The sequence below is a fragment of the Oncorhynchus keta genome, chromosome 4, assembly GCF_023373465.1.
Source record: "Oncorhynchus keta strain PuntledgeMale-10-30-2019 chromosome 4, Oket_V2, whole genome shotgun sequence".
Classification (NCBI taxonomy): domain Eukaryota; kingdom Metazoa; phylum Chordata; class Actinopteri; order Salmoniformes; family Salmonidae; genus Oncorhynchus; species Oncorhynchus keta.
The window spans coordinates 53,917,072-53,941,394 of record NC_068424.1 but is presented as its reverse complement, the minus strand read 5'-3'; the positions used below and the strand labels follow the sequence as shown (position 1 = coordinate 53,941,394).

The 24,323-nt window shown below is 46.3% G+C and overlaps 1 protein-coding gene across 1 annotated transcript in view; it reads left to right on the top strand.

Annotated features, from left to right (window-relative positions):
• LOC118378081 (neuronal acetylcholine receptor subunit alpha-7-like) overlaps positions 1 to 24,323 on the top strand; it is a 75,426-nt gene that overhangs the window by 33,923 nt on the left and 17,180 nt on the right. The window contains exons 3-4 of the mRNA XM_035765017.2: positions 10,438 to 10,482; positions 14,863 to 14,972. Coding sequence (XP_035620910.1) covers positions 10,438 to 10,482; positions 14,863 to 14,972 — 155 coding nt within the window. The remainder of the gene's footprint in view (positions 1 to 10,437; positions 10,483 to 14,862; positions 14,973 to 24,323) is intronic.

Here is a 24,323-nt window from a genome sequence, read left to right as displayed (position 1 = left end):
TGTAGAGTCCGAATGGCCTCTACGGCCCCCACAAGCGTCTTATGACTCATACTAATATGACCCCTCTGTGGAAAGGTGAGACTCTCACGAACACGTACATGTTGGTTGTTTTGCCAACAGGCCTCATAAGACTCATCTGAAGGTCCCCCAGTAACAGTTGAAAAAATGAGGGGAAGTACACTGTACTGTATATACAAACGTATGTGGACACCCCTTCAAATTAGTGGCGTCAGCTATTTCAGCCATACCCGCGGCTGACAGGTGTATCAAATTTTGGACACAGCCATGCATTCTCCATGGACAAACATTGGCACTGAAGACCTCAGTCATTTTCAACGTGGTACTGTCATAGGATACCACCTTTCCAACAAGTCAGTTCGTCAAATTTCTGTCTTGCTAGAGCTGCCCCAGTCAACTGTAACTGCTGTTATTGTGAAGTGGAAGCATCTCGGAGCAACAGCGGCTCAGCCGTGAAGTGGTAGGCCACACAAGCTCACAGAACGGTGTGTAGCTCTTCCTCGGTAGTGCGTCTGTCCTCTGTCCTAGGCTACATAAAGAAACATTTTAAAAAGTAATGAGTTTGATGCAACAAATCACAACGTTTAGTTAAAATGTAGATAAACTATTATTTATTAACATTATTAGCACAAAAATGCGTTCAAGGCAGTAGGAGACAGACCAAAGTGCATTTAGCTACTGGACAATGAAAGAAAGTTGAAAACCAGTAGAACATGAGAGAAATAGGCTACTGGTTTCAATGACATATGGAAGTTATTGCCTCCACGGATATGGTGGGATTTTACCTAGGCTACTTTGAAGCAAGGTAAAACATGCCTCATAATATGTACAAACACTTAAGTATACAGTCGTGGCCAAAAGTTATAAGAATGACACAAATATTAATTTTCACAAAGTTTGCTGCTTCAGTGTCTTTAGATATTTTTGTCAGATGTTACTATGGAATACTGAAGTATGATTACAAGCATTACAATCACAAGTGTCAAAGGGCTTTTATTGACAATTACATTAAGTTAATTAATGCAAAGAGTCAATATTTGCAGTGTTGACCCTTCTTTTTCAAGACCTCTGCAATCCGCCCTGGTATGCTGTCAATTAACCTCTGAGCCACATCCTGACTGATGGCAGCCCATTCTTGCATAATCAATGCTTGGAGTTTGTCAGAATTTGTGGGTTTTTGTTTGTCCACCCGCCCCTTGAGGATTGGCCACAAGTTCTCAATGGGATTAAGGTCTGGGGAGTTTCCTGGCCATGAACCCAAAATATCGATGTTTTGTTCCCCGAGCCACTTAGTTATCACTTTTGCTTTATGGCAAGGTGCTCCGTCATGCTGGAAAAGGCATTATTCGTCACTAAACTGTTCCTGGATGGTTGGGAGAAGTTGCTCATGGTGGATGTGTTGGTACCATTCTTTATTCATGGCTGTGTTCTTAGGCAAAATTGTGAGTGAGCCCACTCCCTTGGCTGAGAAGCAACCCCACACATGAATGGTCTCAGGATGCTTTACTGTTGGCATGACACAGGACTGATGGTAGCGCTCACCTTGTCTTCTCCGGACAAGCTTTTTTCCGGATGCCCCAAACAATCGTAAAGGGGATTCATCAGAGAGAATGACTTTACCCCAGTCCTCAGCAGTCCAATCCCTGTACCTTTTGCAGAATATCAGTCTATCCTTGATGTTTTTCCTGGAGAGAAATGGCTTCTTTTGCTGCCCTTCTTGACACCAGGCCATCCTCCTTCGCCTCACTGTGTGTGCAGATCCACTCACACCTGCCTGCTGCCATTCCTGAGCAAGCTCTGTACTGGTGGTGCCCCGATCCCGCAGCTGAATCAACTTTAGGAGACATTCCTGGCGCTTGCTTGATTTTCTTGGGTGCCCTGAGTGCCCTCACAACAATTGAACCGCTCTCCTTGAAATTCTTGATGATCTGATAAATGGTTGATTTAGGTGCAATCTTACTGGCAGCAATATCCTTGCCTGTGAAGCCCTTTTTGTGCAAAACAATGATGACTGCACGTGTTTCCTTGCAGGTAACCATGGTTGACAGAGGAAGAACAATGATTCCAAGCTCCACCCTCCTTTTGAAGCTTCCAGTCTGTTATTCGAACTCAATCAGCATGACAGAGTTATCTCCAGCCTTGTCCTTGTCAACACTCACACCTGTGTTTAAAATTGTATTTATTTATTTTTTAACCTCTTTTTCTCCCCAATTACGTGGTACCCAATTGGTAGTAGTTACAGTCTTGTCTCATCACTGCAACTCCCGTATGGACTCAGGAGAGAGCCATGTGTCCTCCGAAACACAACCCAACCTAGCCTCACTGCTTCTTAACACAATGCACATCCAACCCGGAAGCCAGCCGCACCAATGTGTCGGAAGAAACACCGTACACCTGGCGACCTGGTCAGCATGCACTGCACCCGGCCCGCCTCAGGAGTCGCTTGTGCGCAATGACACAAGGATATCCCAAACCCTCCCTAACTCGGACGATGCTGGGCTAATTGTGCGTCGCCACATGGACATCCCGGGCGCGGCCAGCTGCGACAGATCCTGGGCTCGAACCCAGAATCTCTGGTGGCACATGCAGTGCCTTAGACTTAGATCACTGCACAACCCGGGAGGCCCACTCACACCTGCCCACTCACACCTGTGTTAACGAGAGAATCACTGACATGATGTCAGCTGGTCCTTTTGTGGCAGGGCTGAAATGCAGTGGAAATGTTTTTTGGGGATTCAGTTGATTTGCATGGCAAAGAGGGACTTTGCAATTAATTGCAATTCATCCGATCACTCTTCATAACATTCTGGAGTATATGCAAATTGCCATCATACAAACTGAGGCAGCAGACATTCTGAAAATTTATATTTGTGTCATTCTCAAAACTTTTGGCCACGACATCTTTTCAAAATGCATACTGCCTCCAGCTCATTTCAAATTGTTTTGTCATGCATTGATGAAGCCTGCCTTCCGTTGCCTATGCATTTAAATGGTGAATGGGAAGTGCACTTCAATTAACAGTTGAGAAATAAAAATAGTAGCTATTTTTAATCATGGACCAAAAACTTTTTTTAAACTCACAATTGCATTTAGAATTGTAGGGCAATGATTATGCTTATAAAAGCTCTGATTGTCCGCTCAAAGCCTCTGTATGCTGTGCTCGTGTGATAAGTACAATCCATAACAATTATACACGCACCAATTTAATTCCACTAAATTATGCAATTTAACAGACAGACCGATAAGCACGACCGGTCAAATGTATTTCCATCAGTGAATAGGCTTTTAAATGTTTTTTTTTTTTTTAAATAGGCCGGTGACACTTTTATTTATCAGCTTTTAATTTTTGGTATTGGCCAAAAGCCGACTATTACCGGTGTGTGTGTGCACTGTGCAGAGAAACACTGATGGAATATTGCATCATCATTCCATCCTCTCACACTCAGAACAGACCCATGCTGAGACTCTGACACATGGACACATCACCGCCCCATAGTAGGCTGTCTAATCCCTATTTTCTGGTCATTAGGTCCTCAATATCCCTATCATTTATATCCAGACAGGCGGATAGACAGACAGACGTTTACACACACACACACACACGCACGCACACACACACACACACACACACACACACACACACACACACACACACACACACACACACACACACACACACACACACACACACACACACACACACACACACACACACACACACACACACAGCAAAGGGGGAAGTGTGAGAGAGAATACATTGACCTGTGAAGGGTATATAATCATATTTTTACAATGTCCATTTAATCACCAGGCATATTTGTTACAGTACATCTCTAGGAGAAGGTCAGTAGCCAGATCCTCTGTTCTACCATGCTGCTTAATGATGCAGAGAGGGTTTCTCTAATTTAAACAGGACACAGCCACTCCTCTCTCTCTCTCTCTCCTTCTGTCTCAGTCAACCTGCTCCATCCCATCAGCTCTCTCAGTCAACCTGCTCCATCCCATCAGCTCTCTCAGTCAACCTGCTCCATCCCATCAGCTCTCTCAGTCAACCTGCTCCATCCCATCAGCTCTCTCAGTTAACCTGCTCCATCCCATCAGCTCTCTCAGTCAACCTGCTCCATCCCATCAACTCTCTCAGTCAACCTGATCCATCCCCATCACCTCTCTGTCAACCTGCTCCATCCTATCAGCTCTCTCAGTCAACCTGCTCCATCCCATCAGCTCTCTCAGTCAACCTGCTCCATCCCATCAGCTCTCTCAGTCAACCTGCTCCATCCCCATCACCTCTCTGTCAACCAGCTCCAGCCCCATCAGCTCTCTCAGTCAACCTGCTCCATCCCATCAGCTCTCTCATTCAACCTGCTCCATCCCATCAGCTCTCTCAGTCAACCTGCTCCATCCCATCAGCTCTCTCAGTCAACCTGCTCCATCCCATCAGCTCTCTCAGTCAACCTGCTCCATCCCATCAGCTCTCTCAGTCAACCTGCTCCATCCCCATCACCTCTCTGTCAACCAGCTCCAGCCCCATCAGCTCTCTCAGTCAACCTGCTCCATCCCATCAGCTCTCTCAGTCAACCTGCTCCATCCCATCAGCTCTCTCAGTCAACCTGCTCCAGCCCCATCACCACTCTCAGTCAACCAGCTCCAGCCCCATCAGCTCTCTCAGTCAACCAGCTCCAGCCCCATCAGCTCTCTCATTCAACCTTCTCCAGCCACATCAGCTCATTTAATAATCTTTGAAATCTGTGTGCACGTGTTAACAGCTCTAAGACAATGGTTAAGAGTGTTAGGAGTGTGTAAGGAGTATTAAAAGTGTTTAGCATGTTACTGTACAAAATATAGTCTTAAAAGTGTGTAGGGTGTGTTAGCAGTATTAGGAATGTGTTTGTGTTCTCGCTTCTCCATATTCTGTTCTCTGTCCCGGGCCCTGGGGCAGTGGTCTTTTTCACCTTGGCTGCCAGTCAGTCGTTCAGAGCTGTAGAAACCAGAGTCTGTAAAACACACAGAGAGAACAAAACTGTTTGTGTTTTAAATATGGCTTTTACAAAAGCCAGATCTCTGATCCCATTCATCAACTAGACTCTGAGGAAAGAGGAAGAGGAAACAGAAAGGGCATAAAGCCGTGCGTAGCTCAGGAGGGCATGCGCAGTTCCCCTCAGGGCTAAGGTAGATTTTATATTTGCTCTGAAATGTTTGTTGTTGTGTGTATTGGCTTTGGCTCTGTGGTCTGGTTGTAGCTTTAAAAAATTTAAGTAACCTTTATTTAATTAACTAGGCAAGTCAGTTAAGAACAAATTCTTATTTACAATGACAGTCTAGCCAGGCCAAACCCAAACAACACTGGGCCAATTGTGCGCCGCCCTATGGGACTCCCAATCACAGCCAGATATGATACCGCCTGGATTTGAACCAGGGACTGTAGTGAGATGAGATGCAGTGCCTTAGACCGCTGCGCCACTCGGAAGGCCAAATAGGGTGCTATGGTTCCTTTGGTGTGATCTAGTTCAGGCTCAGGCCGGAACTGTGTATGCTGGTGTGGTCCTTTGTCTTGGTCCAGTCTGTTGGTCAGGTCTAGTTGAGGTCTGGTCCAGTCTGTTGGTCAGGTCTAGTTGAGGTCTGGTCCAGTCCTGGGGTCTAGTTGGGCTCTGGTCCAGTCCTGGGGTCTAGTCTAGTTGAGGTCTGGTCCAGTCTGTTGGTCAGGTCTAGTTGAGATCTGGTCCAGTCTGTTGGTCAGGTCTAGTTGAGGTCTGGTCCAGTCTGTTGGTCAGGTCTAGTTGAGGTCTGGTCCAGTCTGTTGGTCAGGTCTAGTTGGGGTCTGGTCCAGTCTGTTGGTCAGGTCTAGTTGAGGTCTGGTCCAGTCTGTTGGTCAGGTCTAGTTGAGGTCTGGTCCAGTCTGTTGGTCAGGTCTAGTTGAGGTCTGGTCCAGTCCTGGGGTCTAGTTGAGCTCTGGTCCAGTCCTGGGGTCTAGTCTAGTTGAGGTCTGGTCCAGTCTGTTGGTCAGGTCTAGTTGAGATCTGGTCCAGTCTGTTGGTCAGGTCTAGTTGAGGTCTGGTCCAGTCTGTTGGTCAGGTCTAGTTGAGGTCTGGTCCAGTCTGTTGGTCAGGTCTAGTTGAGGTCTGGTCCAGTCTGTTGGTCAGGTCTAGTTGAGGTCTGGTCCAGTCTGTTGGTCAGGTCTAGTTGAGGTCTGGTCCAGTCTGTTGGTCAGGTCTAGTTGAGGTCTGGTCCAGTCTGTTGGTCAGGTCTAGTTGAGATCTGGTCCAGTCTGTTGGTCAGGTCTAGTTGAGGTCTGGTCCAGTCTGTTGGTCAGGTCTAGTTGAGGTCTGGTCCAGTCTGTTGGTCAGGTCTAGTTGAGGTCTGGTCCAGTCTGTTGGTCAGGTCTAGTTGAGGTCTGGTCCAGTCTGTTGGTCAGGTCTAGTTGAGGTCTGGTCCAGTCTGTTGGTCAGGTCTAGTTGAGGTCTGGTCCAGTCTGTTGGTCAGGTCTAGTTGAGGTCTGGTCCAGTCTGTTGGTCAGGTCTAGTTGAGGTCTGGTCCAGTCTGTTGGTCAGGTCTAGTTGAGGTCTGGTCCAGTCTGTTGGTCAGGTCTAGTTGAGGTCTGGTCCAGTCTGTTGGTCAGGTCTAGTTGAGATCTGGTCCAGTCTGTTGGTCAGGTCTAGTTGAGGTCTGGTCCAGTCTGTTGGTCAGGTCTAGTTGAGGTCTGGTCCAGTCTGTTGGTCAGGTCTAGTTGAGGTCTGGTCCAGTCTGTTGGTCAGGTCTAGTTGAGGTCTGGTCCAGTCTGTTGGTCAGGTCTAGTTGAGATCTGGTCCAGTCTGTTGGCCAAGTCTAGTTGAGGTCTGGTCCAGTCCTGGGGTCTAGTCTAGTTGAGGTCTGGTCCAGCCCTGGGGTCGAGTCTAGTTTAGGTCTCGTCCAGTCCTGGGGTCTAGTTTAGTTGAGGTCTGGTCCAGTCCTGGGGTCTAGTTGAGGTCTGGTCCAGTCTGTTGGTCAGGTCTAGTTGGGGTCTGGTCCAATCTGTTGGTCAGGTCTAGTTGAGGTCTGGTCCAGTCTGTTGGTCAGGTCTAGTTGAGGTCTGGTCCAGTCTGTTGGTCAGGTCTAGTTGAGGTCTTGTCCAGTCTGTTGGTCAGGTCTCGTTGAGGTCTGGTCCAGTCCTGGGGTTTAGTCTAGTTGGGGTCTGGTCCAGTCTGTTGGTCAGGTCTAGTTGAGCTCTGGTCCAGTCCTGGGGTCTAGTCTAGTTGAGGTCTGGTCCAGTCTGTTGGTCAGGTCTCGTTGAGGTCAGGTCCAGTCCTGGAGTCTAGTTGAGGTCTGGTCCAGTCCTGGGGTCTAGTCTAGTTGAGGTCAGGTCTAGTCTGTTGGTCAGGTCTCGTTGAGGTCAGGTCCAGTCCTAGGGTCTAGTCTAGTTCGGGTCTAGTCTAGTTCAGGTCAGGTCCAGTCCTGGGGTCTAGTCTAGTTTAGGTCAGGTCCAGTCTGTTAGTCAGGTCCAGTCCTGGGGTCTAGTCTAGTTAAGGTCTAGTCCAGTCCTGGGGTCTAGTCTAGTTGAGGTCAGGTCCAGTCTGTTGGTAAGGTCACGTTGAGGCCAGGTCCAGTCCTGGGGTCTAGTCTAGTTGAGGTCAGGTCCAGTGTTGTGACTCAGGGCAGGGCAGTGAGACTCAGATGGTGAGGGGGCCCATGGGTCCTGTCTGGGAAAGGCTCAATGCATGATTTAACGCAATTGGCTAACGGGACGAGCACAGCTGAAAACGCTCCACTGGGCATGGGTGTGTGTGTTTGTGTGTGTTGTTAATGTGTGTATTGATGTGTGTGTGTGTGTTTGTGGGGGGGGGGTTGTGCATCATGCAGAGCCGTCTTTAGTTAGTTTTTCAGTCATGTTGAACACTGAATGTGGCCTAACTTTGACCTTCTGGATGATGATTTGATTTGATGCAGAAAAACAACGAGTAGATGACAATGTGCCATGTGATTTTGGGGATATTTCAGAGGAATAGCTACTTTAAGCATGAAATCTCCCTGGTGTCAACACGTCATATTTTACCTTTCAAAGTAGCCTACCTGTCGCCATAGCTACAGCACAGCTCTACACATGGTTCAATGTATACAGCTTTGAGACAATAACAGGACTGCTTGATTAGGTGTAATGGTTTAATCACTGGCAGTAATGTCTCTAGATCAACAGTCATAAACTGGTATTACAGTAGCTGATTAGCATAGTCAATTTAGCCTTTCTGACACGATGGTCATTGGTTAGGCCATGCCACTGCAAACTAACAAGCTAGGCTTCAATTGTTAGCCACACACCTTGTATTAACATAGCAGATACAGTATTAGCTTAACATAGTCCAAATGCTCTCAGAGCCTGCTTCTATTAGCATAGCACAGTGGACATTAGCCAGGATACTGTAAATTGGTGATTTGCTAACTGTGGAGTTAATCGTTTATTTACTACCTTTGCAAAAACAACATTTTAGGTCAGGTCCCCATTCCCCCCTGACACGCTCACTCACACACTCACTGAATACATCACATATTAAGATGTTGCTGCAAGTCATTTATTGTGAGTATGATTACAGGGAGTGTAAAGGGCAGTAAGGGGGGGGGGGGCAACACTCTTTTAAACTATTTATACTTTGGCACTTAAGATAATGCTGCATTTGATGGGCTGTGGTGTTTATGTTTGTTTGTGGGAGAGAGAGAAATGAGAGAGAGCGGGAGAGAGAGAGAATTACTTTTCACATTCCACAAAGTCTTGTTAATAGTTTTCTACATTGTGCAAGCTAATTATATTTGCAAATTAAATTCCAATCTGTGGGTGTCTATTTCCTGCTTGTGTTGGGGAGCCAGTTAGTTTTGATTGGCTTCTGGCTCCCCATAGACAGCAATTAGACAAGCATCAAACACCAGCCCAGACACATTGTTAGACTTAAAAGATATACAAAAGTTGCAGAGTGTAATTTCAGCCAGTAGTTTGAAACTGGTGCTCACGAGCTAAAACTGATTCCCATTTTTGGTGCATTATCATCCATTTTGTGTGATAAGATACACATTTTGTAATTTGTGTGATATGTTACAAATCCAATTTGGGCAACTCCACCACATTTCATTATCTTGAGCATTATACCATTGTCAACATATGTGAAAACAGCGCATTTCTACGTTTTGTAAAAATAAAATTAAATGTAAAAAAGTTCTACCCGATGACATCATCATTATGCTTTTTTTCTTTTAATCCTACGGTGTGATGTCACAGAGAAGCATGTTTTTAGGACCTTTCTTATCTTTTTAACCATAGATCATAGAAACACGTTGTTTTCACATATGTAGACACTGGTTTGGTGCTGGAGATGATGAATATGAGGTTGAAAAGTGGTGGAATCTATCTTTAAGAATGTGTTGTGCTTAAGATGCAGGAGTTCATCTTGAAGGGATAAGAATGATAACAATCTTCAAACATTCAGATGGGAAATATTGTTTAAAGTGCCTATGCTAAGGTCTTATGACATTTCAAAGATGTGAATTCCATTTTTTGTGAAACTTTCTATTGGACTAATGAGGGAGACAGTGAATTTGCATGTGTTTGCATGTGTGTTTGTGTGGTTGGGGGGTGGGGGGTTCCCATGGTAAGAGATGCCATATCCAGCACAGGAGGCTGCTGAGAAAGGGAGTGATGTTGCAACCAGCCACCAGGGATGTCCAGTGACCCTCACAGCTGAGCGATGCAGGGCTGTATAGTCGGTGACCTTGAGTTGGTGGAGGCTTGATATTTTCTCTTCATAATTTTGACCCTAACAGCCTTCAACACCCACCAAGCCTGCTCCCATCTGCTAGTCAGACACAATTACTGCAGGATCAGAACACACACATTGAGGAGAGGGGGATCTGCAAGCTGTCGCTACACACACAAGTACACATTCCCTTTAGAAAGAATGGCACTGTCTTCATCATCGGGGTCATTTGATGGAATATATTGTCACATAGCCTCCACTCTCAGCCCTACTTTTTAGAAGTGAGTGTTAGTGATTGATAGAGTGGAAGAGAGGCAGAAACCGACAAAAGTGAGACCGACTTAGAGACGTCCTGTAGAGAGAGAGAGAGAACAACAGAGGAGGAAACTTATATATGTCTAATCACTTATTTACTCAGATCAAGCAGTCTGAGGTCTGTCTCTCTGCTGTGTGTTGAGTTGTTTAGGTTCATAGGGCATGTTGTTTTAGATTGAAACGAGGCGCCAACTATATGCTGCGTGCCTCCACTGAACCCAATGCGTATAAAAACACTGTGGTTGCATAAATGCGAGGTTTCACAGTCCAGTTGTTTTGTACCCATGCCAAACCAAAAGCAGACAATCATCAAAACCTTACCCTTTTCTATTTACTATAATGACTTCCTGTTGTAGCCATTGAATTGAACTTACCTTCTGTCTTTCATCAGGATGAGAAGAACCAGGTCCTGATGACCAATGCATGGCTACAGCTGGTGAGTAAATGGTTGAGAACTGAATAACACACAATTACCTATTATTTTCTCATGCATAAAATTGTACAATTGTATTCTTCACATGCTTTGTAAACTAACAGTGAAATACTTACAGGCCCTTACCAACAATGCAGAGAGAAAGAATAGAAAAGTAAAACATGTCAAATGTAAGTAATAATAGGTACACAATAACTAACGTTAACATGGCTATATACACCGGTACCAGTCGATGTGCAGGTATACGAGGTAATTGAGGTAGATACATATAACTAGGAATATAGATACAGATAGTAAACACTAGCAGCAGTGTATGTGATAAGTCAAAAAAAATAGTCTGGGTAACTATTTAACTAACTATTTAGCAGTCTTATGGCTTGGGGGTAGAAGCTGTTCAGGGTCCAGGTTCTAGACTTGGTGCATCAGTACCGCTTGCCGTGCGGTAGCAGAGAGAACATGTCTATTGAGTCTTTGACCATTTTTAGGGCCTTCCTCTAAACTTAACGCTGACAACGTCTGGTATAGATGTCAGGGAGCTTGGCCCCAGTGATGTATTGGGCTGTACGCAACAAGCGGGGATGCAGCCAGTCAAGATTCTCTCAGTCGTGCAGTTGTAGAACTTTTTGAGGATCTGAGGGCCCATGGCAAATCTTTTCATTCTCCTGAGGGGGAAGAGGTGTTGTTGTGCCCTCTTCACAACTGTGTTGATTTGTTTGGAACATGATAGGTCCTTAGTGATGTGTATACTGAGGAACTTGAAGTTCTCGACACCTCGGTAAATGTGAATGGGGGTGTGCTTGGTCCCATAGTCAACTATCTGCTCCTTTGTCATGCTGACATTGAGTGAGAAGTTGTTGACATGGCACCACACTGCCAGGTCTCTGACCTCATCCCTATAGTCTCGTTGTCAGTGATCAGACCTATCACTGTTGTGTTGTCGGCAAACTTAACGATGGCGTTGGAGTCGTGCTCTGCCATCCAGTCGTGGGTGAAACAGGGAGTACAGGAGGGGACTAAGCACGCAGCCCTGAGGGGCCCCTGTGTTCAGGGTCAGTGGATGTATTGTTGCCTCCCTTCACCACCTGGGGGTGGTGTATAGGTAGGATCTACCAAATGTAATTTTTGGTGTGTTTGGACATTTGCAAGTGAATATGAACAAGAGACATTGTGGAAATGAACAAAGTTTTTTGATGCATGCTTGTCTGCTCTGAAGCAGCATGTTGTGTACACACTGTCTGTCTTGAGTCGCTAGCGCAACGGGCATGCCTGCTTTGCTCAGAGAAGATGGGGAGGAGCAGACAGGCCAAGAACAGAGAGAAGGAAAATACAAGGAAATCAAAAGATAGCAGTGGCAGCTGTATAGGCAACGCATGCAAAGGGCTTTGACATCTCAAACGTGGCAGAAAGCTGACACAATATGATGCCCTGTCACCTTATTAATTCAGTAACTTACTTAGATAACTAGCAAGTTAAACTTAGGGGTCACGTTAACACAGAATTCTTCATTTTTCATGCAGGAAAATAGCATTTCCACCATCCCAACGAAGAGACAGTAACACCATCTCAGATTGATATGCCAGAGGGGATGTCTGGTGGGATCACATCCTATTAGTTGTATATTGAGATATCAATAGCCTGTCCTTATTGTCTCTTAAAAATATTGCTTCTGTCGAGTTAAACCTGCCAGTTATTTTTTCCATTTTGATCTTGATTCAACATATTGGATTGGACAGTTTAGATTGCTTATCCCAATGTTCCGTTGGTAATCTGGAGGATACATGCTTACAGAGAGTTGATGAGGTCAGATTTCTGGAAGGGGCATGCAGTCCACCTTATTTAGTCTGGTCTCGGTCATTCACATGACACAACCGAAATCGTTGTCTGAAGGAGAATCGGACCAAAACACAGCGTGGTAAGTGTTCATGATTCTTTATTAACCAAAACACTTGACCAAAATAACAAAGGGGGGAAAAAATCGAAACAGTTCTGTAAGGTGCATAAACTATACAGAAAAACAACTACCCACAAATCACAGGTGGAACATTCCCATAGCAATGATTAAAACATTCCCTAACCAGAAACCGTGGATTGATGGCAGCATTCGCGTGAAACTGAAAGCGCGAACCATTGCTTTTAATCAGGGCAAGGTGACTGGTAACATGCCCTCCGCAAGGCTATCAAACAAGCTAAGCGTCAGTACAGAGACAAAGTAGAATCTCAATTCAACGGCTCAGACACAAGAGACATGTGGCAGGGTCTACAGTCAATCACGGACTACAAGAAGAAAACCAGCCCAGTCACGGACCAGGATGTCTTGCTCCCAGGCAGACTAAATAACTTTTTTGCCCGCTTTGAGGACAATACAGTGCCACTGACACGGCCTGCAATGAAAACATGCGGACTCTCCTTCACTGCAGCCGAGGTGAGTAAGACATTTAAACGTGTTAACCCTCGCAAGGCTGCAGGCCCAGACGGCATCCTCAGCCGCGCCCTCAGAGCATGTGCAGACCAGCTGGCCGGTGTGTTTACGGACATATTCAATCAATCCCTATACCAGTCTGCTGTTCCCACATGCCTCAAGAGGGAAACTGGGTACTGGACTTCCTGACGGGCCGCCCCCAGGTGGTGAGGGTAGGCAACAACATCTCCACCCCGCTGATCCTCAACACTGGGGCTCCACAAGGGTGCGTTCTGAGCCCTCTCCTGTACTCCCTGTTCACCCACGACTGCGTGGCCACGCACGCCTCCAACTCAATCATCAAGTTTGCGGACGACATAACAGTGGTAGGCTTGATTACCAACAACGACGAGACGGCCTACAGGGAGGAGGTGAGGGCCCTCGGAGTGTGGTGTCAGGAAAATAACCTCACACTCAACGTCAACGAAACTAAGGAGATGATTGTGGACTTCAGGAAACAGCAGAGGGAACACCCCCCTATCCACATCGATGGAACAGTAGTGGAGAGGGTAGCAAGTTTTAAGTTCCTCGGCATACACATCACAGACAAAACTTTTTTGCCCCACTGTATAAGTCTTGCAATTATTCATTATTTTCCTATTGTCCAATTAGGAAGCCAGCCTCAATATTCTAGCCAATCACTCAGCTAGTCAATGTTGTGTGGATTATGCGACACTGGCTTTGGCTCATATCATCAGAGAATGCCCTCAGGCTCAGAGTGTGGCCACAACCCTTCAGTTGACAGACTGCCAAGACACAAGCTCAAACTGGATCAATGAAAAGCCCCCTCAATGAAAAGCCCCTCCCCCCTCCCTGTGAAGCTTGGTGGAAGACATTTTTTACCATCTTTCTGGGTTCTGTCCTCAGTATTTGTTTAATGTGCCGCCTATCTGTGTGACTTTCTCTAATGTCTTTCTCTGTGTCCTGCCCTCAGTACTAGAGGTCTTCACGGTTCCAACAAGTTAGACCCGTTCCGAAATGGACCCGGGGCTCCCCCACCTGGACTCTATATGCATAAATTCATTTTTTAAATATAGAGACCCATTCCGAACGGACCTGAGGACAACCGGACCCGGTCCATTCAGACCCGGGAAAGGTCCACACCCAGTCAGATCATATCCGAGTGAAGGAAGCCGCAGAAAAGCCTATTTTGTTTGCTATGTTATTATCTGGAGGGAGACATACATGTAAACAGAGCCAGTGAGCCGCTATACCAGCAGGCAGGGGAGGACCTGTGCCATGTTTTTGAGTGGACTGACAGGCAGCAGGAAGGGAGAAAGAGAATGTCACCAGCCAAGCCGAATCGCTCGCACTGATAGACTAACTTCTAGCTGATTTATATAGTTCCTGTCTTAACTGCATCAAACCAAGACAATAAGCATGTTAAGCTAGCTAGCTCGTTAGCTAAGCTAGCTGGCTAGGCTAATTGAGGCATATAGGCTACTGTGCTTTTCCCTGTCTTTCCCCAACAACGACGCGACTCTATTCGGATAATACAGTGTCAGCCTACCTGTTGGCTCTTGGTCGTTGTAGCCTATCCTTCTCACTTTAACTTTGAATTCCGTCATTTTAATTCTATCTTCCATTGATCTCCTAACATGCTTGTCACACACGGCGGTTCGATGACTGCAGTGCCTCTTTGATGGTTTGTGATTGGCTGACAACAACAACAACAACAAGCTATACATGCCAATCTCGTGAAAAGCCTGAGCAGAAGAATAATTATATAATTCTCTCTTTCTACTGCAGCAGGCCCGTCGGGTCTGTATGGGCCCTTACTGGCAAATCAGTTATAATTACACATACACAACGAGACCGGTTACAATCAAATCAGATCCAACCTAGACTCGTGAGATCATTACGAATTCTCAGGGTCTCAGGTACAGGTGGACCTGAATATGTGTCTCTCTGTGTTCTGTCCTCAGTACTGGACTGATGTGTACCTGAGCTGGAACCCAGAGAAATACCCTGGGGTTCAGAACCTACGTTTCCCCTCCAGCCAGATCTGGACCCCTGACATCCTCCTCTACAACAGGTGAGCTCCCACATTCCTCCTCTGCTCCCATCATCCTCCTCTCTCCTCCCACAACCCCCCTCTCCTCCCATCATCCTGATCTCCTGCCATGATCCTCCCCTTCTACAGATGAGCTCTCGCTTTACAAGAGGTGGAACAACCATCCCCTGTTATATGACAACTTTGTGATGCAGTCATTATGATTGATCCTTTCTTGGGATGAATTTCGAGCTGACATTGTCTATAAACCAACAGCATCGGAGTATATGTGATCTGCCATCACCCTGCCTGGAGGGACAGGGTTTGAATAGGAAATATGTTTACAGACATGTTTAGTGCAAAACTCGTGTTTTGTGTGTGTGTGTGTGTGTGTGTGTGTGTGTGTGTGTGTGTGTGTGTGTGTGTGTGTGTGTGTGTGTGTGTGTGTGTGTGTGTGTGTGTGTGTGTGTGTGTGTGTGTGTGTGTGTGTGTGTGTGTGTGTGTGTGTTAGCATTGAAAGGCAGTTGGGTAAGCATGTTTTTAGACGTTCACAGTGTTTGGGATACAGGTGCGGTTTGTGTCACTTAGGATAGGGTAAGTAAGGGTAAGTAATCCTTCTCACCCCCCTTCTCCCCCAAAAAAAAAAAAGATTTAGATGCAAGTGGCTGTTCCACTGGATGTCATAAGGTGTATGCACCAATTTGTAAGTCGCTCTGGATAAGAGCGTCTGCTAAATGACTTAAATGTAAATGTAAATGTGTCGTCTTGTCTCATCTCTCCCTTTATCACCCCCTCCTCCTGTTAGTGGCACATTTACAGAGATTGTATCTACCCCTCTTCACTTAGCTATGTAGGGCAAAACACAAGCAAATTCACTGGTTAGACAAGTGAGAAAGAGAAATACATGGAGTGAGGTAGAGACACATAATTACAATCTCCATGCATGTAATCACCACACACACATCACAGCATCACAGGATCACAGGATTAAGGAGAAAAAACAAAAAGTATTTTATCCTGATTTTAAAAAGTCCTGCTGCATTTAGAATAGGGATTACTCCTCTCCTAACCTCTCACCCCTCTCTTTACCTAACCTGCTTCCCCTCTCTCCCTCACTTTGTCCAAAAGGTTAACTAGTAAAGGAGATTTCCTTCTCATTCATGTAAAAGGTGCCTATTCTATTATATCCTGTTCTGTTCTATTCTATTCTATTATGTTATATTCTATTATGTTCTATTCTATCCTTTTCTGTTCTATTCCATTCTATTCTATTATGTTCTATTCTGTACTGTTCTATTCTATTCTATTATGTTCTATTATATCCTGTTCTGTTCTATTCTATTCTATTCTATTACGTTCTATTCTATCCTGTTCTATTCTATTATGTTCTATTCTATTCTGTTCTATTCTATTCTATCCTGTTCTATTCTATTCTATTATATATGTTATATTCTATTATGTTCTATTCTATCCTGTTCTATTCTGTCATATCATATTCTTCATATAAAATGAAAATGCTTCTAGTATTTTTGGTGTGCGTACATTTATGACACTATAAATGTTAAATGATGGTTAGGGTCATTGGTTTGGGTCATTTTGAAGTAAACATCACAGATGTTGATGAATTTCACCATGAGAGCAGGGTTAACCTTGTAGACCTTCTAATATCATGGTGCTGCAAAATATAATCAGTTTTATAGCAGTGCTGCTGAGGTTTAGCTGCCCCAAAGGGAACCTTACATTTACAGTCTCCTGCAATGATATGCACCATTGACACACACACACGCACGGCTAAACACAGTACTTTGAGACTCACACACACTGCACCCTCACATGGCATGCACACACACACGCACGCACGCACGCACGCACGCACGCACGCACGCACGCACGCACGCACGCACGCACACGCACGCACACACACACACACACACACACACACACACACACACACACACACACACACACACACACACACACACACACACACACACACACACACACACACACACACACCAGACTTTAATGACACACACACCATTAAACCGTTCGTCATGAATGTGCAACCAATAACATGCTGGTCTGGCAGCAGTGTCTATAGCTGAGGCACCCAGGCTCATCAGTATGCTTCATAGATGAGAGAACGTAAATATTAATTTATTCAATTCTATTGTTATTTAATGGGAGGGGATTGACTCAGTTTAATATATCATTAGTGTTTTGATCTAAAAAGACCATTTCATTATTGAATGCTTTATAAGTACACACAAAAGAAGGATCAACAACATGTGACAGATTATGCATTGTTTTTCTGCATTCATTTCATTCATTCCCCCTCTGAAAGATCCTGTCACATCTCAGACTGCCTGGTATTCAGCCGCTGAGGGACGTTGAACACGTCTGATTTCTGTTTGTTTGCGACTCAACGCATAGCAGGATTAGACTATAAAACATTGTTGATGGCATTTTCCCACATGGCTGATTTTTAATGGAATATCTTCATATGCGTACAGAGGCCCATTATCAGCAACCATCACTCCTGTGTTCCAATGGCATGTTGTGTTAACTAATCCAAGTTTATTATTTTAAAAGGCTAATTGATCATTAGAAATCCCATTTGAAATTATGTTAGCAAAGCTGAAAACTGTTGTTTTTATTAAAGAAGCAATAAAACTGTCCATCTTTAGACTAGTTGAGTATCTGGAGTATCAGCATTTGTGGGTTCGATTACAGGCTCAAAATGTCCAGAAACAAAAAACTTTCTTCTGAATCTCGTCAGTCTACTCTTGTTCTGAGAAATGAAGGCTATTCCATGCAAGAAATTGCCAAGAAATACAACTCTGTGTACTACTCCCTTCACAGAGGAGCAAACTGGCTCTAACCAGAATAGAAAGAGGAGTGGGAGGCCCCGGTACACAACTGAGCAAAAGGACAAGTACATTAGCGTCAAGTTTGAGGAAGTCAATGTTTTTATTGTTGTGTTGACCGATCAGACCATGGACATCCGGGTGACAGAACATAGGATAGCACAGTGCAGATCAGAATAATACACTAGCAATCAACTATAGGGTACGTATAGCCTAGACATACTATTATACAGTTACACGACAGGACATTGAGCAGCTCTGCCTATTACAATCATATATCAGGGGTGTGTGTTGACAAATTGCCATCCTAATCTGGTGTGGTTGTGTGTACACGTCTCCCATCTGTCCAGATATCATATTAAAGAGACAGGCAGCCATTCTGGGAAGTGTTCATTCTCGTCTGTCTGTCAATAGAGTGTATCAACTGCACAAGCCCCTGTGTGTGTGTTTCTTTAGCCTTGACTCTCAATTAGGACCGATGTGACTGTGACAGTATTGTGAATGGACACGTTAGGTTTTTAAAAAACGGGTAAGATCATCACTCTCTCTCTCTCTTCCTCCCTCCTTCTCTGCACTGAAAATTGTTTATATGTGTATTTGTGCTGGGAACAAATTGAGACGAGGCTCACATAGACGTTGTCTGTTGTCATTACACTGATGCTCAGTGTGAGAGGCATGCAGAGACAGAGAGAGGGACATATGTTCTGTCCCAACTCCCACTCATCAGGCCCCTGGGGCGGTTTCACTGTACAGTCTATGCCTGATCCTAGTGATCTGAGGGCAGTGAAGGCACATGGGGAATGATACACAGGGAACATTCTCTTCTTCTTTCTTCCTCTCAGGGTAGACTGGACGGACTGTCTCTTCTGACCTGGTTGGATGTTTCCTTCATATATTTTACTTCTCTCTTGCTTTCTCTCTGTGTCTTTCATTGGGTTCTATCGTTCTGTCTCTCGTCTCACTCTCCTATATCTTTCTCTCTTATCTCTTGTCCCTCTCTCTCTCGTCTCTCTTTCGTCTCTCTTGTCTCTATCGTGTCTCTCATCGCTCTCGTCTTTCTCTCTCTCGCCTCTCCCTGTCTCTCGTCTCTCTCTCGTCTCTCTTGTCTCTATCGTCTCTCTCTCGTCTCTCTTGTCTCTATCGCCTCTCTCTCGTCTCTCTTGTCTTTATCGCCTCTCTCTCGTCTCTCTTGTCTCTATCGTCTCTCTCTCGTCTCTATCATCTCTCAATCGTCTCTCTCATCGCTCTCGTCTTTCTCTCTCTCGCCTCTCCCTGTCTCTCGTCTCTCTCTCGTCTCTATCGTCTCTCTCTCGTCTCTCTTGTCTCTATCGCCTCTCTCTCGTCTCTCTTGTCTTTATCGCCTCTCTCTCGTCTCTCTTGTCTCTATCGTCTCTCTCTCGTCTCTATCATCTCTCAATCGTCTCTCTCATCGCTCTCATCTTTCTCTCTCTCGTCTCTCTCTCGTCTCTCTTGTTTCTATCGTATCTCTCTCGTCTATCTCTCTCATTGCTCTCATCTCGTCTCTCTCTCTCTCTCTCTCTCTCTCTCTCGTCTCACTCCCCTATATCTTTCTCTCTTATCTCTTGTCTCTCTCTCTCGTCTCTCTCACTCATTTCTCTCTCTCTCGCCTCTCCCTGTCTCTCGTCTCTCTCTTGTCTCTATCGCCTCTCTCTCGTCTCTCTTGTCTCTCTCGTCTCTCTCTCGTCTCTCTTGTCTCTATCGCCTCTCTCTTGTCTCTCTTGTCTCTATCGGCTCTCTCTCGTCTCTCTTGTCTCTATCGTCTCTCTATCGTCTCTCTCATCGCTCTTATCTCTCTCATCACTCTCGTCTTTCTCTCTCTCGTCTATCTCTCTCATTGCTCTCATCTCGTCTCTCTCTCTCTCTCATTTCCCTCGTCTCTCTCTCTCTTGTCTCTCATCTCTCTTTCTCACTCCCTGTTTGGGTACCCAGTTGAACTGCTTCGTCTCTTTTTCACATGTGTGTGTGTGTGTGTGTGTGTGCGTGCGTGCGTGCGTGAGTGGAGGTGCAGCAGGAGGCGTTGAGTGAGTAGAGAAGACAGTAAGGTGTCACGTCCCCTGGTGCAGGAACCTGTCACCACCTCTATTGTTTGTCTGGTTTCTGTATGTCGCCAGAGCGCGTTGCCCCCTTTCACTGTCCCCACATGTTTAAGACTTTACTCTTTCCGCCATGTGCGTGTATTTGAACTCTGCCCCCTCTCTCTGTCCCCTCTCCCAGGGATATCACCTATCACCTGTCCTCTCATGCATCTGTGCTTTTATTGTTTGAGTGAAAATGGACTTGTGTGTGTGTTCTCTATCGTTTGTATTTCATTTCCTCTGCTTTGTGATGCACCCTGTTCTGAGCTCGGTGTTTGCTCTGCATGTGTCTCTGTGTTCAGATTGCATGTACGTGTGTGTGTGTGTGTGTGTGAGTGTGTAAATGCACTCTCTGGCATACATCTCCCCTTGCCCAGCCAACACAGATACACTCATCCTGCACGCTCATGTGCACATTGCACACACACACGTACAGGCACGCACACACAGACACACACAGGCGCGTGCTCGCATCTCATCCTGCCCGACCAGCACAGATCGCACACCTACAGCAAGTAGAGATAAATTACGACTAAACTCTGAAAAGGTAGATCATTCAATCCACTGAGTCAAACAGGAAGACGAGATGGAGAAAATAGATAAATCAGCAAATCCTCTCTAAGGCTCGGGCCACTCTTTTGTCACCGCTGAATGTGTGTAAGCCGGGGGATTGTGTTCCCAGGCGCAGCTATGTTATCGCTTGGGGTGTCTCGCGGTTGTCGGGGGGGATAAGTGGTCGTTGATAGGGGTCTGAATAAAACTGTCAGGTGCCTTAATGGGTTTCCACTCTTGGGGATGGACCACTGATAAAAGGGGAAGGCATGGTCTGCCCGATAGGACCTGCAGTGTGTTTGTGTGTGTGTGTTTCGTTCCTGGAACTGTGCTGCTTGGTGCTACCTGTGCTAGTTACATTGTGGTTATGTGTTTGCATGCGTGAATATTATATCTGATCCTGGATCAGTCACAGAGTTAAGATTCTTCACCCAATCGCTCCAACTATAACTTCAACCCCAGTCCCAGTCGGAACTAAGCCCTAGAACCATCCCCATAGCCCTAGCTCCCCGCATCACCAATAGCCTCGTTGTCCTTTCCAGTACAAGCATATGCAATGTGAGTTGAGTCATGAGGTAGCCTGCAACCCACAGATCCTCTAGACCCACTAGACCCAGTAGACCCTCCAGACCCACTAGACCCAGTAGACCCAGTAGACCAAGTAGACCCACTAGACCCAGTAGACCCTCTAGACCAAGTAGACCCACTAGACCAAGTAGACCCACTAGACCCTCTAGACCCAGTAGACCCACTAGACCAAGTAGACCCAGTAGACCCTCTAGACCCACTAGAACAGGTAGACCCTCTAGACCCACTAGACCTACTAGACCAAGTAGACCCTCTAGACCCACTAGATCCAGTAGACCCACTAGATCCAGTAGACCCACTAGACCCAGTAGACCCTCTAGACCCACGAGAACAAGTAGACCCACAAGACCAAGTAGACCCACTAGACCCAGTAGACCCTCTAGACCCACTAGACCAAGCAGACCCACTCGATCCAGTAGACCAATGAAACCCACTAGACCCAGTAGACCCTCTAGACCAAGTAGATCCACTAGACCCACTAGATCCAGTAGACCCTCTAAACCCACTACAACAAGTAGACATTCTAGACCCACTAAACCTAGTAGACCCACTAGATCCAGTAGACCAAGTAGACCCACTAGATCCAGTAGACCCAGTAGACCCTCTAGACCCACTAGACCCACTAGAACAAGTAGACATTCTAGACCCACTAGATCAAGTAGACCCACTAGAACCACTAGACCAAGTAGACCCACTAGACCCAGTAGACCCACTAGACCAAGTAAACCCACTAGATCCAGTAGACCCTTTAGACCCACTAGACCCACAATACCCAGTAGACCCACTAGACCAAGTAGACCCACTAGATCCAGTAGACCCACTAGACCCAGTAGACCCACTAGACCCAGTAGACCCTCTAGACCCACTAGACCAAGTAGACCCTCTAGACCCACTAGACCAAGTAGACCCAGTAGACCCACTAGATCCAGTAGACCCACTAGACCCAGTAGACCCTCTAGACCCACTAGACCCACTAGACCCTCTAGATCCACTAGACCCACTAGAACCACTAGACCAAGTAGACCCACTAGACCCAGTAGATCATATAATGAATGTCCTTATTAGCTCCATTGTGTCACAATGCCTCATCTAACCGGAACATATCCCTTTCCTCTCTGGTTTAATCTCTTTATTTATCATCATCCAGAGTGTTCTCTTGGTCCTAAAAGGAGGGAGGTAGGGAGGGGTGGAGGTAAGGAGGGGTGGAGGGAGGGAGGAGTGGAGGTAAGGAGGGGTGGAGGGAGGGAGGAGTGGAGGTAAGGAGGGGTGGAGGGAGGAAGGAAGATTGTTAAGGCTCACCATTCACGACTCACAGTGCACAAACACATCGGCAATCACTCCAATGTAAACTCTCTGTCTGATGACATCTTCAGACATCTCCTGTGTATGTGTGGGCGTGCGTGCATGCGCACGTGTGCGCGCGCGTGTGTGTGTGTGTGGGCGAACATTGGCGAGGAACATCACCAATGAGAATTATACTGAGAGGGTTTCTGTGGATCTCCCGCATACGCTGGTCAGGTTTCATCTCATGAGTGTGTGTTTGTGTGGTTGTGTGTGTGTGTGTGGTTGTGTGTGTTAGCACAGGACAGGTTGTCTGACTGTTTTTAACTCTTTAACTCAGGCTTTAGTTGACCTCAAAGAGTATATATTTGTTTTACCATTGAAATGTGTGTTTGCACCCCAGTGTAACAGACGTTTGCAGGCACAGCAGGCAAGCAGCTGAATGATGAAGGACGACAGGGGTTTGTTTATTCCCTGTCTGTCGCTGCATGTCTAACATCTCATGACATTATCAGCTCACCTGGGCATCACCTGTCTGGCCCTGTGCTGGTTGGTCGGTCCACAGCTAGCCAGGCATAGCGCTTCACTGAACATTACTGTGCCAGGTTGAGCTGAGGCAGCAGAGAGATGCACGCACACACCCGCACACAGTAGAAAACAGTATCTGATATGCAAAACACACTCACACGGCCTCTAGAGCGGCATGTCTTTTATCATGCTATCTATAAACAGGTAAAATGACCCATTTGCTCTCTCTCTCTCTCTCTCTCTCTCTCTCTCGCTCTCGCTCTCGCTCTCGCTCTCGCTCTCGCTCTCGCACGCTCTCTCGCTCTCTCGCTCTCTCGCTCTCTCGCACGCTCTCTCGCTCTCTCGCTCTCTCGCTCTCTCGCACGCTCTCTCGCTCTCTCGCACGATCTCTCGCTCTCTCGCACGCTCTCTCGCTCTCTCGCACGATCTCTCGCTCTCTCTCACGCTCTCTCTCACGCTCTCTCTCACGCTCTCTCTCACGCTCTCGCTCTCTCTCACGCTCTCTCTCTCTCTCACGCTCTCTCTCTCACGCTCTCTCTCTCTCACACTCTCTCTCTCTCACGTGCTCTCAGTTCAGTTCAAGGGCCTTTATTGACATTAACATTGCCAAAGCAAGTGAAGTGGATAATAAACAATCAATATTAACAGTAAACATTACTCATAGAAGTTCCAAAAGAATATAGACATTTCCAATGTCATAGTATGTCTATATACAGTGTTGTAACGATGTGCAAATGGTTAAAGTACAAAAGAGAAAATTAATAAACATGGGTTGTATTTACGATGGTGTAATGCTCCGGGTGTCGTGGGTGTGGAGTCAAATGCAGGAGACAGAGTTCAATGCTGTGCGTCTTTTAATAGCACCAACGCAACTCCCGGTCCACCACATCATATTTACGCTCCGCTGGGCTGAGCTTCCTTGAGAAGAAAGCGCAGGGGCGGAGTTTTGGTGGCGTACCCGAGCGCTGTGATAGCACGGCACCCACCCCAGCCTCGGACGCGTCCACCTCCACTATGAATGCTAGAGAGGGGTCCGGATGCGCCAACACGGGCGCATCAGTGAACAGCGCCTTCAACTTGTTGAATGCTCCGTCCGCCTCTGCTGACCACTGCAACCGCACCGGGCCCCCCTTCAGCAGTGAGGTGATGGGAGCTGCTATCTGGCCAAAACCCTGGATAAACCTAGTTGGCAAAACCCAAAAACCGCTGCACCTCCTTTACCGTGGTCTGAGTCGGCCAATTACGCACGGCCCTAATGCGCTCACCCTCTATCACTACCCCCGAGGTGGAAATGCGATATCCCAGAAAAGAGACGGCTCGTTTAGAGAACATGCATTTCTCAGCCTTGACGTATAGGTCATGCTCCAGCAGTCTACCAAGCACCTTGCGCACCAGAGACACATGCGTGGTGTGAGTGGCCGAGTAGATCAGAATGTCATCGATATAAACAACCACTCCCTGCCCGCACAGGTCCCTGAGAA